Source organism: Ostrea edulis, chromosome 5, assembly GCF_947568905.1.
Source record: "Ostrea edulis chromosome 5, xbOstEdul1.1, whole genome shotgun sequence".
NCBI classification, from domain to species: Eukaryota; Metazoa; Mollusca; class Bivalvia; order Ostreida; family Ostreidae; genus Ostrea; species Ostrea edulis.
In genome coordinates, this window is record NC_079168.1 from 32,143,396 (window position 1) to 32,160,799 (window position 17,404).

The following is a 17,404-nucleotide window of genomic DNA, read 5'->3' on the forward strand; positions in this document are numbered from 1 at the left end:
GCAAACTAGATCGTTATAACGACCATGGAATTTGCGAAATGATGACTTTAAACGAGACTGTTGAAACCCCTGTACATTTATGAATATACAGTGTATAAGGAATGAGATGATAACCAAACGGAAGTACCTAATAGACAACATAATTCTGAATACATAAATATGGATTCCTAAACTTCACAAAAACCCTTACAAAGATACATTGTTGGATCCAGTAAATGTTCTACCTAACCCCTCTCTTTGCTCCTCACGAAAATATTAACAGCTGTGAAGGAGAAAATTCAAACGTATTGTGCTTGTGCCACAACATATGCCAGAAGTAGTGTAAACCACATGTGGATTATAGAAAATTTTAAGAACTTTTCTCAAATCAACAACATGAAAACGTATAACTTTTCAACACTTTACACGACCATTCCTCACGATATGTTAAAGACTAGACTTGTCAGATATCATATACAGTTGCTTCTTCAACAAAAATGGAAAATGGAAATATTCATATCCAGTGATCAGTCATTCAAAAAATTACTTGGTTAAACACCATTCTGATTCTACATACAACCTGAAGTTGATATCAAAAAGAAGGTGGAATTCCTCATTGACAATATCTTCGTAGTCTTAGTGATCAGGTCTTCCAACAGTCTGTTGGAATTCCGATGGACACAAATTGTGCTCCTTTATTAGTTGACCTGTTTTTTATACTCTTATGTGGCAGAATCTGTTCAGTTTGCAAACACAACCTATCTGGGTCAAATGCTGTCTGACGTGTTTCATACCAATTGTTAGGCCGATCTTGGCACACTGATTCACACTACGGATTACTCCATTTACCTGATCAAGATATAGGGCTCGCGGCGGGTGTGACCGTTCGACAGGGGATACTTACTCCTCCTAGACACCTGATCCCACCTCTGGTATATCAAGGGGTCCGTGTTTGTCCAACTCTATATTTTGTATTCCTTATAGGAGTTATGAAATCGATCACTGTTCGTTATCTTTACCTTTCATGCCTATGGGACAAGTATTGCAGTCCTTTTGTAAAGGACAGCAACTTTTTCCATGCCATGCACTTTCTATATAATCGATAAATAAAGAAGACCTGCACAAATGATAATGGCTTTTTGAATGGTTAAGCTAAATACACAGAAAGACCCCAATAAGTAGTGCTGGCTGAAAATATAAGATATAGATAAAGATTTACGGTTTCGCCAATCACATGGACAAAATAACAAAACGTTCCCTTTGATAAATGGCTTCAACTTAAAATGATTGAAACCTACTAGTTTTATTGTAAGAAAATAATATAAAATATTCGGGATCAGCTGCATTTAAATACATTCTGTAAGAACCTTCCTCCTTCTGAGTACAATTTAATTAGATTGTTCTAATTAGTGAGTATAGTCGTAAATAATTTCTTCATCTGATAATTTGTGCTTTATTTTACAGGATAGATATTGAGATATAGTCCATTTTTACTGCGTAGAATCAGCATGCTCTCAGGTTCTGCGGGGCGACTCGGGTCTAACGTGAACCGGAACTGACGTATAAGCATGGGAATGACGACTTTGATCTGTGTGACAGCGAACAGCTGGCCTATACAGTTTCTACAATTAATTCAAGAAAAATTACCCATGGGCCACATCTTTCACCTGTGTAGACGTGCAATTTATCTTCTTTTATAGAAGTTGAAAGGGTTTAATTTTGATTATATTGTCACATACGGCTACTTTATGCACAATTTTTAAAATGAATAAATTGAAACACTACAACACAACATATAGTTCACCTCGGGCCTATAGAAAACGGCATGTAAGCAGATTGGTATGTGGTGCTGTCTTTAGAGAATCTGGACGGATCATACTCCTTTAAAATAAGAACAAAGAACCCCGACACTTAAAAGACTTGAAACTAACAGTAAATCAAAAATTACACCAACAAGCATGACTATTTTGTATGGAGTATTGACTATGGTACAAGTTCTATTATCAATGATTAAAACACAACAACTGTCAGTAGAAAAATACGGGTTTTGATAATGTGACCAATTAAAGGTATGAATATTCACAATTAAGTAATCGAATCCTCAAAATACACTAGCTTCGTGTATAAAACCTTTGGAGTGCAATTAAATGAGTTACAATAAATGAATGATCTATCAAAAACATTGTTTCTAGCATTAAACTACGTTTTCATTCGAAGAATATGATTGAGGATTGCCAGGACACCGATCACGTGATATAGTGTTAGAGACTACATTTATTCTTTTGAAGATGTGTAATTTACAGAAGAACATGATAGTGCCTTACCTCCGGTTCTGGCCACACTTCCGGGTTCCTGTGGAGCGCAAACAAAGACACGGCCATTCTGACTCCTGTAAAGGTTTATATCACTTTTCACTATAAGCGACATGTAATAGTTGTAGGTAATTTTAAATACATATTTTACTTTCAGAGTGTGGCGATGGTTATACGTGTTGTGTGATATGCTACATGATGCAAGGACAACGAGCATATTCCTTGCAATCTGTTGTATTTTTCTGTTCGGACACTAATATGTATATGGTGTGACCGTTGGGCCGAACGAAGCATGAAATGGTCATTGGCGTGTCCCAAGTGATAATCATATTCCGTTAAGTACGATAAATCAAAATTCATTTCAAAATGTATTTTATTTATGAAATTCCCCTTGCGCTAACGCCCAGTAACATCTAAATATGAAAGGGGGCATATGAGGATAGACAAAGGATCCACCTATTCATTCAACGCGGGGAATATCACAGCAGCAGACGTAAACCGTGCATTGTGACGTCACATTTAGCCTTGACATTTTCTCTCTTTCAAATCAAACAATTATAAAAACAATACACCCCGTTTGCAATTTAAAAGACAGTTAAAGCTAAACAAAACTAATCAACAAATTCAAAGTAGTAAAAACGTAAGCGTAAATATGTTGTATATTTTTATTTAAAGAAACTCGTGAACTCGTTCATCTATTTAGTCGTATTACTCTTTTCCTATTTGATGATTGGCTAAAAACTGTAACAGTAATAATTAATCCATTCATTTTTAACAAACTAAGTGTTTGAATTACAAATTACACGTCAATGTAAAGGCTTTTATAGCCTCTTTAAAATTGTTTTGGATGAGACAACTCCTTTTTTCAGATAGGGGTTTGCATAATTTCATACCAAATTTAGATCTTAATAAAGTTACTGTGGGTGGGAAAGCATTTCTTAATAAATCCATGTTTCACAATAATATTAAATACCTTAATGACCTTATTGATGAAGAGGGTTTGTTTCTGACTTATGAATCTTTCTCTAACATTTATCCAAAAGTAAAAATTTATTTTTTAGAATATATGAGTGTCATAAATGCTATTAAAGCATGGATAAAAAAAAGTCAAGTTTGATAAAAAAAAAAAATTAATTAAATTAATAAACCCTCTGATTATGTCGAGTATATACACTCTTCTACGATGCAAATAATCAAGACAATTTTATACTCTTCTCAATCAAAACTGCATAGAACCTACTGGTAAAAGAAAGTGGAATGAAATATTTGAATTAAATGACACAGAATGGAAAATGATCTTCAGATTGCCCTTTAAAGTTACAAGTAATTGTAAACTGCAGTGGTTTCAATACAGAATTCTGAACAAAATTTTAGCTTCAAACTCATACTTATTCAAAACAAAATTAGAGATGATAAGAATTGTACATTCTGTCAGATAGAAGAAGAAACAATTGAACATTTGTTTTGGGAATGTAAGAGTGTTCAGCATTTCTCTGAAGTTTGTTTTGAACATAAGACCAATCTTCAAATATCAATAACAAAAAATAATTTTATTTTTGGATTTTTTGGATGAAAAGAAATATTATATCTATACTATGAGGTGTAAAGGGAAGACACTGAATGTAAATGTTGCGATATCGCTAATGAATACATTTTATGTAACTCAAAGACATATTGCATATAAAAATGGTAAAAAAGATTTGTTTGACACCTGCTGGAACCGCTGGAATCAATTATTTCATTGAGTGTTTGTTTGTTGTTGTTGATGTTGTTTTTTAATTTTTTTTTTTTTTTTTTTTTTTTTTTTTTTTTTGTTTGTTTGTTTAAAATAAAAAATTATAAATTTCAATATATATGTACCTTTTTAAAATATGTTAAATAATGACTGAATTCATCTCTCTCTCTCTCTCTCTCTCTCTCTCTCTCTCTCTCTCGCTCTCTCTCTCTCTCTCTCTCTCTCTCTCTCTCAGAAAATAATATATACATATACCTTTGATAGTTTCTTATAAATATTTTGTACAAGTTTCTTTGCAGAATGTATGTATATATATACTGTATGTATGTTTAAAAAAAAAAAATATAAAAAAAAAATAACAAATTACACGTCAGTCTTGTATTTTTGGCATTCCAAATTAAAACACGAATAACCGTAGAAACAATATAACGAACAAAACAATATGTCGGCGCCCATATGGATCACCAAATTTTTAGTGAACGTATGTAGAGATTATCTCTATTCCTTTGATGATTTTTTCAATTTTTCTTTTACATACGTGTTACCTTTAGAGCCTTGCTTGGAGGACGGGCCTTCGGCCCGTCCGAGCTTCGCTCGATATAAAATATTCACTTGAACATAGAGAGGACACTTCCTGAACCACGTAATATCTCTCTACACCGAATTTTATTCTACACTGAATACCGCTCTACAATGGATATCGCTCTACACCGAATATCGCTCTACAATGAATACCGCCCTACACCGAATACCGTTCTCCATCGAATTTTATTCTACATTGGATATTGCTCTAAACCGAATATCGTTCTTCAACAAATACCGCTCTACACCGAATACCGCTCTACACTGAATATCGCTCTACACCGAATATCGTTCTACACTGAATATCGTTCTACAACTGAAAATGGCTTTATATACCTTTAGGAATGATTCTACCGTCAGCTATAGTGATGTCCTTCTCTGCACACCGTGAGACGTTTGGTACTGGGGGGTACATCCTCATACTCTCTTTTACACACATAAATGTATATTCGAGCTTATTCAGATCTTCCCTGTCCAATATATTTATAGAAATTATTACTACAATATTCAATTACATGTACAAGTTCGATATATATATATATATATATATATATATATATATATATATATATATATATATTCTATACTGGCCAGTTCTCAACCCACATTAATGCCAAAGCCCAATGCCCCTATAATCACGTCACAAAGACGCTGTCAATATGCAAGTAGAGTTATTTCCTTATCGACTTCGTAAACGATCTGCTAACGAGTAAAAGTGGATGAGACATGTTCTCGATAACTGGTCCTGAACAAAGTGGTTTTTGTGATTTTACAGTCGGTGATAACGCGATATACCATGATTTTCCTCTTACCCCTCCCCCTTTCAAGTTCATTCAAGTGGATTTTGTGATTTAAACCATAAAATTTCGCCTTCATCTATCCCCCCTGTGTAAGTGATTATTTTGTGATTGCATTGCCTGTGATAACATGGGATACCATAAGATTTCCTCTGAGGCTTTGTTTCAGTACTATCAGTACTCTGATTTTTTTTTTGATTTTTTTTTTTTTTTTTTTTTTTTTTTTTTTGGTTATTGTTCTGCCTGTGATAGCATAATATACCACGATATTTCCTCCTTGTCCCCCCAGTGTTGCCGTATCTCCTCCCGACACTTATCCTGGTGTTCCTGGTGCTTAGCCAGATTGTAGAGACACCACGACATGGAACTGGCTGTGGAGTCGTGACCCTCAAACATGAAAGTGTCCACCTCATCACGGATCTCCTGGTCCGATAGCCCCCTCCCGTCACTGTCCTGCAATAATACCGTGCAAAATCCGATAACCCCCTCCCGTCACTGTACTGCAATAATACCGTGCAAAATCCGATAACCCCCTCCCGTCACTGTACTGCAATAATACCGTGCAAAATCCGATAACCCCCTCCCGTCACTGTCCTGCAATAATACCGTGCAAAATCCGATAACCCCCTCCCGTCACTGTCCTGCAATAATACCGTGCAAAATCCGATAACCACCTCCCGTCACTGTACTGCAATAATACCGTGCAAAATCCGATAACCCCCTCCCGGCACTGTCCTGCAATAATACCGTGCAAAATCCGATAACCCCCTCCTGGCACTGTCCTGCAATAATACCGTGCAAAATCCGATAACCCCCTCCCGTCTCTGTCCTGCAATAATACCGTGCAAAATCCGATAACCCCCTCCCGTCACTGTACTGCAATAATACCGTGCAAAATCCGATAACCCCCTCCCGTCACTGTCCTGCAATAATACCGTGCAAAATCCGATAACCCCCTCCCGTCACTGTCCTGCAATAATACCGTGCAAAATCCGATAACCCCCTCCCGTCACTGTCCTGCAATAATACCGTGCAAAATCCGATAACCCCCTCCCGTCACTGTCCTGCAATAATACCGTGCAAAATCCGATAACCCCCTCCCGTCACTGTCCTGCAATAATACCGTGCAAAATCCGATAACCCCCTCCCGTCACTGTCCTGCAATAATACCGTGCAAAATCCGATAACCCCCTCCCGTCACTGTCCTGCAATAATACCGTGCAAAATCCGATAACCCCCTCCCGTCACTGTACTGCAATAATACCGTGCAAAATCCGATAACCCCCTCCCGTCACTGTACTGCAATAATACCGTGCAAAATCCGATAACCCCCTCCCGTCACTGTCCTGCAATAATACCGTGCAAAATCCGATAGCCCGCTCCCGTCACTGTCCTGCAATAATACCGTGCAAAATCCGATAGCCCCCTCCCGTCACTGTCCTGCAATAATACCGTGCAAAATCCGATAACCCCCTCCCGTCACTGTCCTGCAATAATACCGTGCAAAATCCGATAACCCCCTCCCGTCTCTGTCCTGCAATAATACCGTGCAAAATGCCGCCTACACAGAATGGTTCAATTACTACAAATGATAAAACAAGTTCCTTATTAAGTAACTTTTTCATCAAAACTTTGATGTGTCCAAAACCTCGGAGAATGGAAATTTGTCGACTCCCTTGTCGGGAAAAGGTGGAAAGACAATGTAGAAATGTAAATCAATAATGCACTGTATGTTAATCATAGGTTTGAAGTTCAGGTACAGTCACCATGTTTCAAACATATGATAAACATAATGCACTATGTTCAAAACAATCGCGTGTTTAACACGAGAAATTCCAATTTACCTGTGTATACCTGTGAGAAGGCAGGGTGGGGAGTCATTTTGCTTCTGATGCCTATGTACATTTACCAAAAAACTCGAACTAACATGTAGTGCAAGGAAAGTTAAATTTCATTGCTTCAATTAAAACGAGGCATTCTACAACGGTCTATTGCTGTTTACACCCAATAAACTCCTTGACGTCAAAAAACATGGTGTATATTTGAGATTTTATAGCGTGACGTCAAGTGTAGCATATGTACGTCTCCGAAAGAAATATGTACAATGTGCACATGTTACAAATACGTAGTACATTAGAAAAAATAACCTTTTGTCGGAATTGTTGAAGAACCCCTTTGTTTCAAGATATTGTTGGTAAATAAAAACCTCGGTTTTTTTAGCTCTTTTTATTTAATATACTCTCCAACAGAGTCCTCCTACTTTGTACTTGTACGTTGCTACTTAGTACCAGCGAAGATGCTTTAAACAATGTCACGTGAAGAGTGTTATTGAAACATATTGTATGATATTCTAATCGTTTGTAAACTTTTGCATAATCAGTTAATGGCCATTTGAAAGTTATCTTTGTCAATTCATATATCTGCAACGTTTTGTGTTTTACCAATGTTATTCATTACAATTGTTTTGATTGGACAAAAATAAATCTAAACGAGAATTTACATATCAATAAATCCAAAAACTCTGTGTATACATACGTGCCAGAAAACAAATAACATAATGCGGGGAAATTATTCAAATTTTTGAAATTGATAATACAGGGAACGAATTGGAATATTCTTTTTGAAGAAGTTATCGATGTGTAAACTCTGGACATTTTACTAACAAACTTAACATAAAAGTGCTTCGCACTTTCATTCAGCTTGTGAGTAAAATGTCCACAGTTGACACATCGATAAATTCTTCAAAAAGAATGTTTAATCCTATAGTGAATAAATGGCTACTTGGAGTTAATAGTCGGTGAAATTTTCATGGTAATGTTAATGCGATTGGTGTTTGGATATTGTGACATCACAATGATTTTATTGGTTCATACATGTATCTTACGCACAAAACGTTTTCGAAATTTTCGAATTTTTTTAAGGTTGCACTGTATGTTAGAATCTACTACTTTCTCCAATCTGTGTAAGAAAAATTGGGAAAATAAAATGTAACGTGGATTTTTAATCATTATAAATAATATAGAAAAAGATATGTTTTCTTGAGCTTACTACAGACGTTATGGAAACATTTGCAGAGTACAGCGGTGCATCCTTACCCTCCCTGACAAGAGAATGTCCAGGAAATCTACGGGTCGGGAGCCTGGTTTTTCTGTGGCTATCAGTCGATGCCGATCGTCAATGATTTTCTCGGAATGTTTATGGATTATGTCGCATGTCTTCCTAAACTCTTTACTGTGTTCAAAAGACAAAAGGGATCGAGTTCAATTCTCTTAATTGTAAAAGTTTGAATCTAACAATTAACTTTTAAAAGGTCGACAAAATACACCACGTATAAATTATGATTCAGGAGTTAATTCATTCATGATAGAAATATTTTCTACATTCTTACAATAAATGAAATGAATAGACAGAGTATGAATGGTGATCTATATTTACCCATTTGCCGACAAGTCGTAGATGAATTGGAAATGGTGTAGAGGGTTGGTGACTCTCTTCACAATTTGTTCCGACACATCGTAAACTCCCTGAATGTAAGGGTGGCGAACTCTGGTATAAGAGAACATTCAAAGATATTGATTTAAGTATGTTAGCAACATTCAAAGATAATAATTTAAGAAGGTTGGGACACTAGAAAACATCGATAAATGTTTCTCCCAAAAAATATCGTTTTTTCCATTCGCTCAAATTATAGGGCGGTAAACTTACCATCATCCGTTACAATCGTTTGAAATCATTTTATGAAACAGTTTTCAATATTGTTGAATGATTATTTACGTCATGTCGAGAACTGTCACCAGCTGTAGGTGAGGTACCACATAGACCTACTTCTAGCGATCCGGGCAGTAGCAGTGAGAGTTCTTTATCTTGCCAACGCTTGTCGTGATACGGGACCTAAAAGATCACATCCGAAAGACCTGTGATTCTCACTTTTAAATACTGAGCTTTTGACGAAGGAGCAATCATTCAGTACCCATCTTAACGTCTTAGGTTTTACCATTAGAGGTAATGGTTTGACGTGGCCATGGCACGAGCGGGGCTCGAACTCGCGACTTCCCGGTAACGGAGCGAACGCTCTACCACTGAGCTACCGCGACCGGTTTAAGGGGGATATGATTGTGACGTTTTTGAAGTCACTGCGCAACTCGAACTAACGTCATTTTTCAAACAGGGTAGACCTCCTTTCTGTAATGAAATGATTTTTAGAAGAATCTAATTAATTTCATTTCCACATCATATCCCCTTAAAACATTAAAGGCAAAATAACATGGCAATGAACTTCCACAGGAAGTATAAGTTGAAGAGATTCTGTTTTCGTTTTTTTTAAAAGTGATGTATTAATAGGTTTTGTAGTTGTTGATGTTGCGCATGGATTGACTTCCGTCTCTAACCTTTCATTTTGACACTGACTGTGGTATCCAAACAAACACTGCATCATGCTGTCCAGAGTCAGCAGGCTGACGTGGTGGAACGTCTCCACGGGCTCAGTGACGCCTTCCCATTTTTTCTGAGTTACAAATAAACTGTTCAGGATATGAAGTTGTAAAGTTACCAACAACAAAGAACTAAATTGTAAATCCTATACACTGCAGGGGCACATCCAGAAAATTCTATACACTGCAGGGGCACATCCAGAAAATTCTATACACTGCAGGGGCACATCCAGAAAATTCTATACACTGCAGGGGCACATCCAGAAAATTCTATACACTGCAGGGGCACATCCAGAAAATTCTCAAAGGGGGGATGGGAGGTAGCCACCCAAATTTGTATATCTCCCGCCCACAAAAAGGAAACCGATGAAGACCCCAAAACGAATGACGAAAATTACGTTTTTGTTCAAAATGTTTAACAAAGTTGGGGGGGGGGGTGTGCAACGCCCATAACCTGTCCTATAGATGTGTCACTGCAATGTAACAATTTCTGCATGTAAAAATATGAATTTCCATCTTGAATATGGGCAACAAAAAGGTAAAAAATACACTAGTCAAAAAATGATGAATAAATAATGATATGCAAAACAAACTTGCAACATATTTACAGTCCAGATTCTATTATTCAAAATCGAACACTCCGGACGCTTGAAGCGTTAATTCAAATTCTGAACGATATTCCATGGTGCTCTATCTAACAGGTGCGATTCCTTTATCCGGTTGATATTGCCTGGAACCAAGGTGTTCCGTGAAACTTTAGAATTATGTCATTTCAGAGAGATCCGTGTCATCAACATATTCTTCACGATACCAGGATAGCGAGACTGCATTCTACGGAGAGGGCAATAAAATGTGCAATAGCTGAATAGCATACTATCAATACAATCTGATTAGATCCGCTCACTGGTGTAGAGATCAACGTGAGCGGATCATAGGATCTGATTTCAATCAGACTGACTATCAATACTGAAATAAAGAAAAAAGTGGGGGGGGTTTCCCCTAAACATACTCTGTTGGTTTCTCATCAGCTCGAGTTTTGAGTAACGACGTAAGAAATAACATCAGTGTATTATGGTGTCCTGATATTGGGTCATTTACAAAAGCGTGACAGCGCGTTAGTCACAACACACCGTCACGTCACCATGCAACGCGCCGTCACGCTACACACAATTTTACATAACGCCTTCACGTCCACAAGCAACGCGCCGTCATGCTCTTGCAAATGGTCCTATCAGGACACCATAACGTATCTCCTATATACTTACGATTACTAGATTACACAACAAAAGACTATGCGCTTTGAGGATCGAATTTAATTACTCCATGTTTCCGGTGGTTAAATCTGTATAATTCATGTACATTGACATCATTTAGCATCGGACATTCGAATCCCATCGTCAAAACTTGACATGTGAATGATTTTATACCGACTTTGATCTCAGATATCATTTACGTCTATCTAAAGTAAAAACGGTAAAACAAACAACTTGATTTAGATTTACTATGTCTAGAAATCTATCAGTATTTTAGTGTAGAAATGTAATCTTTACAGGTAACAAAATGAGGTAACATACCGGTAACTCTAGTATCTGCCTGACTTCAAGCGGGATTTTATCAGAACCAGGTATGTTAAGTAACATACCAGTAATTATAGCGTGGATTTGTAGATAACATACCAGTAACTCTAGCGTGAACTTGTAGATAACATACGAATAACTCTAGCGTGAACTTGTAGAAGTAACATACCAATAACTCTAGCGTGAACTTGTAGAAGTAGCATACTAATAACTCTAGCGTGGACTTGTAGATGTAACATACCAATAACTCTAGCGTGAACTTGTAGAAGTAGCATACCAATAACTCTAGCGTGAACTTGTAGATGTAACATACCAATAACTCTAGCGTGAACTTGTAGATGTAACATACCAATAACTCTAGCGTGAACTTGTAGAAGTAACATACCAGTAACTCTAGCGTGAACTTGTAGATAACATACCAGTAACTCTAGCGTGAACTTGTAGATGTAACATACCAGTAACTCTAGCGTGGACTTGTAGATAACATACCAATAACTCTAGCGTGAACTTGTAGAAGTAACGTACCAGTAACTCTAGCGTGGACTTGTAGAAGTAGCATACCAGTAACTCTAGCGTGGATTTGTAGAAGTAACATACCAGTAACTCTAGCGTGGACTTGTAGAAGTAGCATACCAGTAACTCTAGCGTGGACTTGTAGATGTAACGTACCAGTAACTCTAGCGTGGACTTGTAGATGTAACATACCAATAACTCTAGCGTGAACTTGTAGATAACATACCAATAACTCTAGCGTGGACTTGTAGAAGTAACATACCAGTAACTCTAGCGTGGACTTGTAGAAGTAACGTACCAGTAACTCTAGCGTGGATTTGTAGATAACATACCAGTAACTCTAGCGTGAACTTGTAGATAACATACCAATAACTCTAGCGTGGACTTGTAGATGTAACATACCAGTAACTCTAGCGTGGACCTGTAGAAGTAGCATACCAATAACTCTAGCGTGGACTTGTAGATAACATACCAGTAACTCTAGCGTGGACTTGTAGAAGTAACATACCAATAACTCTAGCGTGGACTTGTAGATGTAACATACCAATAACTCTAGCGTGGACTTGTAGAAGTAGCATACCAGTAACTCTAGCGTGGACTTGTAGAAGTAACATACGAATAACTCTAGCGTGGACTTGTAGATGTAAAATACCAGTAACTCTAGCGTGGACTTGTAGAAGTAACATACCAATAAATCTAGCGTGGACTTGTAGATGTAACATACCAGTAACTCTAGCATGGACTTGTAGAAGTAACATACCAATAAATCTAGCGTGGACTTGTAGATGTAACATACCAGTAACTCTAGCGTGGACTTGTAGAAGTAACATACCAATAAATCTAGCGTGGACTTGTAGAAGTAGCATACCAGTAACTCTAGCGTGAACTTGTAGAAGTAGCATACGAATAACTCTTGCGTGGACTTGTAGAAGTAACATACCAGTAACTCTAGCGTGGACTTGTAGAAGATTTTAACGTAGTTTCTGATGACCTCTTGATGAAACGCTGGCGTCAACATTCGTCTGTTTCTGTCCCATTTTTTCCCGGAACTCAGCAAAAGACCATCTCCTGCACATAAACAAATCAAGTTCACTGTGGGTTCATTGGTAGTACGGGGAAAATATTCAATATCGGTTAATATTGGATGGTTTCATTGGTAGTACGGGGAAATATTCAATATCGGTTAATATTGGATGGGTTCATTGGTAGTACGGGGAAATATTCAATATCGGTTAATATTGGAATATGACTTACCTATCCACGGTCGCATCAGAGAGTACGAAAACTCGTCTTTGGGATCTTAAAAGAAAGCAAACTTTGATTATTAACTGTAGACATATGTGTCAACTTTCATCCAATAGAAAGAATACGGTTGCCTGGCTATCTGTCTCCGTAGTTTTAAACAAATCTCTCTCTTTTTTACTCTCTCTCTCTCTCTCTCTCTCTCTCTCTCTCTCTCTCTCTCTCTCTGTATCTGTCCACCTCTTTCTATCTATCATTTTCTCTCTCTCTCTCTATGTATCTGTCCACCTCTTCCTATCTATCGTTTTGTCTCTCTCTCTTTCTCTCTCTTGCTGTATCTGTCCACCTCTTTCTATCTATGGTTTCTCTCTCTCTCCCTCTCTCTCTATGTATCTGTCCACCTCTGTCTATCTATCGGTTTTTTTCTCTCTCTTTATGTATCTGTCCACCTCTTTTTATCTATCGTTCTCTCTCTCTCTCTCTCTCTCTCTCTCTCTCTCTCTCTCTCTCTCTGTATCTTCCCACCTCTGTCTATCTATCGTTTTGTTTCTCTCTCTCTCTATGTATCTGTCCACCTCTGTCTATCTATCGTTTTGTCTTTTTCTCTCTCTGTGTGTGTATCTGTCCACCTCTATCTATCGTTTTGTCTCTCTCTCTCTCTATGTATCTGTCCAACTCTATCGTTCTCTCTCTCTCTCTCTCTCTCTCTCTCTCTCTCTCTCTCTCTCTCTCTCTCTCTCTCTATCTGTCCACCTCTATCTATCGTTTTGTCTCTCTCTCTCTATGTATCTGTCCACCTCTTTTTATCTATCGTTTTGTCTCTGTTCTGTTGTCTCTGTCTTTATCTGTTCGTCTTTATCGATCTCTCTATCTATATCTCGGTCCTACTGACCACAGAGAACTGACCTGTGCCGGAGAGGACAGAGCGTACTGTGGCCGGATGGACGGCCATCAGGAAGGCGTCTGTAGGGCCCATCCAGACGGGAAAAGCCCCGTGAAACTCCGCTGCGTAGTCCGCTACCCTCAGCATCCCCTTAAAGTCACCCGTCAGCTGCAATGTTAACAAAATAGGGCTGTATCTCTACGTCCTTCGTAGACCTTAGGTCTCTTATTGCTCGTATCTGTGAGGTGTTTTAATCTTCCAGAGCTTTAAACGGATTTCTTATTGCTCGCATCTCTAACTAATAACTAAGATAGTGGTGTTAATCTTCTAAAGCTTTAAATAGATCATCTCTAACTAATAACTAAGATAGTAGTGTTAATCTTCCAAAGTTTTAAACGGATTTCTTAATACTCGTATCTCTCACTAGTTTTGTGTAAAACTTTATGGATGCTGTTTTGGTTACAGTTTCCTATGGTGCCTTCTGGCAGATATAACAGTTATCCGCGTTCAATGTGTTTTGTTGGCGTGCATGCCAGAGTTGTTCATATATGCATTTTATGTGAATCCATGTTTTCCGAGTATTTCAGTCTAGCTAGTTATTATGATTTATCACACGTTTGCTGAATATTTTTTATATGTTTACTGCAAATGCATGCATCCACATGCAAACTTGTACTTAAAGTAATACTAGCTCTCATTTTGGTGTCGAAAATTATTGTTGCAAAATTGTGATTTACTATTTCAATGACAGAAAAAAATAAGGTTTATAAACTTTTGTTATTAGTATTTGTGTTAGAAAACCTATCCAGAGACTCTGAATGAAGTAAAATTACACTATTGTCTTCCCGTACAAAAATTGATTTCTATATAATGTTATATATTCAATAGATTTTGATGAAATATTAAACATACATGTAGTTTTAATTTTATCAATGACTGGTTAAAGTTACATACAAAACTATCATAATAGCACATATTTACAACAAAATAAAACTTTCAGATTTAGAGCTAATATATATATTTTTTTAAATCTTCCGTATTTTCGACTAAATTGGTCCAAATATTACGATTATCCTACCAATTTTCTAAATTTTCATAGTCGAGCACCACATTTTACAACATTTCAAGCGTTTCCCCATCCCCGGGTCAGTGTCTGAAAGAAGTATGGCGGACTTTCAGTTTCTGACGTGTGTCTATTTACGATAAAGCTCTATAGAGCTTATGTTATTTGTGTTTTATACATGCCGAATTGAAATAAAGTTTTCTTATCTTATCTTATATCTTATGTCAGAAGAGCTTTAAAAGTGCCGATTCAAACAAAACATACCTCTTGCATGTTGCCCCACAGCCAGTGAGGTTTGGGTCCGGGAAAGTCTTTGAACGATGCCATCAGATCGTATCTATTTTTCAAGATGGACATGATTTTCACAAGAATTATTCCAATGAAGACAAAGGGAAGAGTTTGTAGAAATATCCAAGTGATTGCAGCCATTGTTAAAGGTGGATGCTTGTGACGAAGACCGTGCACGGTTGTAAATGGTCTACACGTCCATTACATTATCATGGGTCGGTCAACACGTATATCTATAATGCTATATTGTTTATATTGCTTATCTATGTGGGACGTCTCCTCTACACCTTATCATCCGCAGCTGTATGTGAAAGTTAAACGCCAACGTTCCGCCTAAGTTAAAGCTGACATGAGGTCATAAATACCAGACGATTGCCTACCCCTGTTCACCATATTTCTTGTCCTTTACGCTTGAATAATTCAATGACGTAGCCCTTCAAGCGTGCATGTCATCGCCGATGAATACGTACATCACGAGATTTAGATGTACAGATATAAATAAATCTCTTGCCATGTAAGCATTTGACAGTTATGCATTTACAATATGTATCATACATACATATATGTATATGCACAACAATAGACTTTCCATACGTGATGGAAAAATTCATCGAATACAGATAAGTTATTTACCTGTGTCTTCTGCGACAAACATAAAAATACCTGATAAAGTGGAATTATTACATGACTAAATAATTTTGAGCTTTTGATTGGCTGAGATCCAACAAACTAGAACTAATATTTCTGTTTTCCTCTTCTTGCCCTGGAGGTGAATATAACATTTAATTTTTCCTAAATCGGTCCAAAAATAAATTTTTAATTTCCAAATTTTTGGGTCAACCATTGAAAATTTGTATCTCTAATTAATTTCTGTAGAGTCTTCCATTATAGATGTAAACAAAGACGTAAGTATTGTCTGGTAAGCTTTAATGATTGGTTTCAAATGTTTTAAACAATTCAATCACATAATAAACAAATACTCGCATCTCTAATCACTTTCTGACCAAGTCTTGCTCTTTAGGTGTAAACTAAGATGGCTGACTAGGTATCGTTTCGCATGCTATATTAAGCATTTCAATGATTGAATTGTTCAATCATATAATAAAACCGATACAATGTATCGTCATTTTCTGGGAGGGCTCAATCAATATTGTGTTTTAATTATTCAATCATATAATAAAACAGATACAATATATCGACATTTTCTGGGAGGACTCGGGTCAATATTGTGTTTCTTGGGTAGCTAATGCATTGTATCGACTTCCACTATAAATAATTGTATCTGGCATAACTCAGTGGTAGAGCTTTTGCTTTGTAACCAGGAGGTTGTGAGTTTGAGCACCATTTATGCCATATCCGTACCAAACTTAAGACATAAGACTACATAGGTAGTGATTGCTTTTTCACCAAACACTCAGCATTTATAAGCGAGAATCACGGGTCTTTCGGATGTGACCTTAAAAACGGAGGTCCCGTGCCGTGGCAGGCATTGGCACGATAAAGAACCCTCACTGCTATAGCCCTAAGGGTTAGCTAAATATAGCTAAATATAGAGATTGTACTGGACCTAACAAGAGGTACTGTGAGCAATGCTCACTAAGAATACCGCCCGCTTACCCCAATCTCCCAAAAGGGTGTTGTTAATTGCTACTTCGATGTCCAGTGTGCGTGACCTTTGACCCCAAAATCGATAGGGAACATCTTCATCCCATGGGTAGTCCATATGTATAATATGGTGACTGTAGGTGGAAAGGATAATGCTTTAGAGCCCGGAAACCATATTGCTACTTCGATGTCCAGTGCGCTTGACCTTTGACCTTTTGAACCCAAAATCACTAGGGAACATCTTCATCCCATGGGTAGTCCATATATATTATATGGTGATGGTAGGTGGAAAGGATAATGCTTTAGAGCCAGGAAACCATTGTGTCTACAGACGGACGGACGGACAGACAGACGGACAACCCGATTCCAGTATACCCCCTCACAACTTGTTGCGGGGG

The 17,404-nt window shown here is 37.4% G+C and overlaps 1 protein-coding gene across 1 annotated transcript; it reads right to left on the reverse strand.

The window, feature by feature from the left end:
- Positions 1 to 1,239: 1,239 nt before the first annotated feature.
- Positions 1,240 to 17,377, reverse strand: LOC125652228 (cytochrome P450 4F6-like). Its single transcript, XM_056165801.1, has 12 exons — positions 15,378 to 17,377; positions 14,074 to 14,218; positions 13,180 to 13,224; positions 12,866 to 12,993; positions 9,794 to 9,909; positions 8,841 to 8,951; positions 8,501 to 8,636; positions 5,668 to 5,858; positions 4,945 to 5,078; positions 2,304 to 2,368; positions 1,784 to 1,860; positions 1,240 to 1,601 (listed from the first exon to the last, which is right to left on the reverse strand). Exons 1-12 carry the CDS (start codon positions 15,540 to 15,542, stop codon positions 1,433 to 1,435), a joined length of 1,482 nt encoding a protein of 493 aa, XP_056021776.1. The 5' UTR covers positions 15,543 to 17,377; the 3' UTR covers positions 1,240 to 1,432.
- Between the last annotated feature and the right edge of the window lie 27 nt (positions 17,378 to 17,404).

Excerpts from the sequence above, each read along its gene's own strand:
- LOC125652228 (XM_056165801.1), bottom strand. The coding sequence starts at position 15,542 with ATGGCTGCAATCACTTGGATATTTCTACAAACTCTTCCCTTTGTCTTC. Across the intron at positions 8,637-8,840 it reads TACGACTTGTCGGCAAATGG|TAAAGAGTTTAGGAAGACAT; the intron begins GTAAATATAGAT and ends TTTTGAACACAG. Across the intron at positions 5,859-8,500 it reads ACATTCTCTTGTCAGGGAGG|GACAGTGACGGGAGGGGGCT; the intron begins GTAAGGATGCAC and ends GTATTATTGCAG.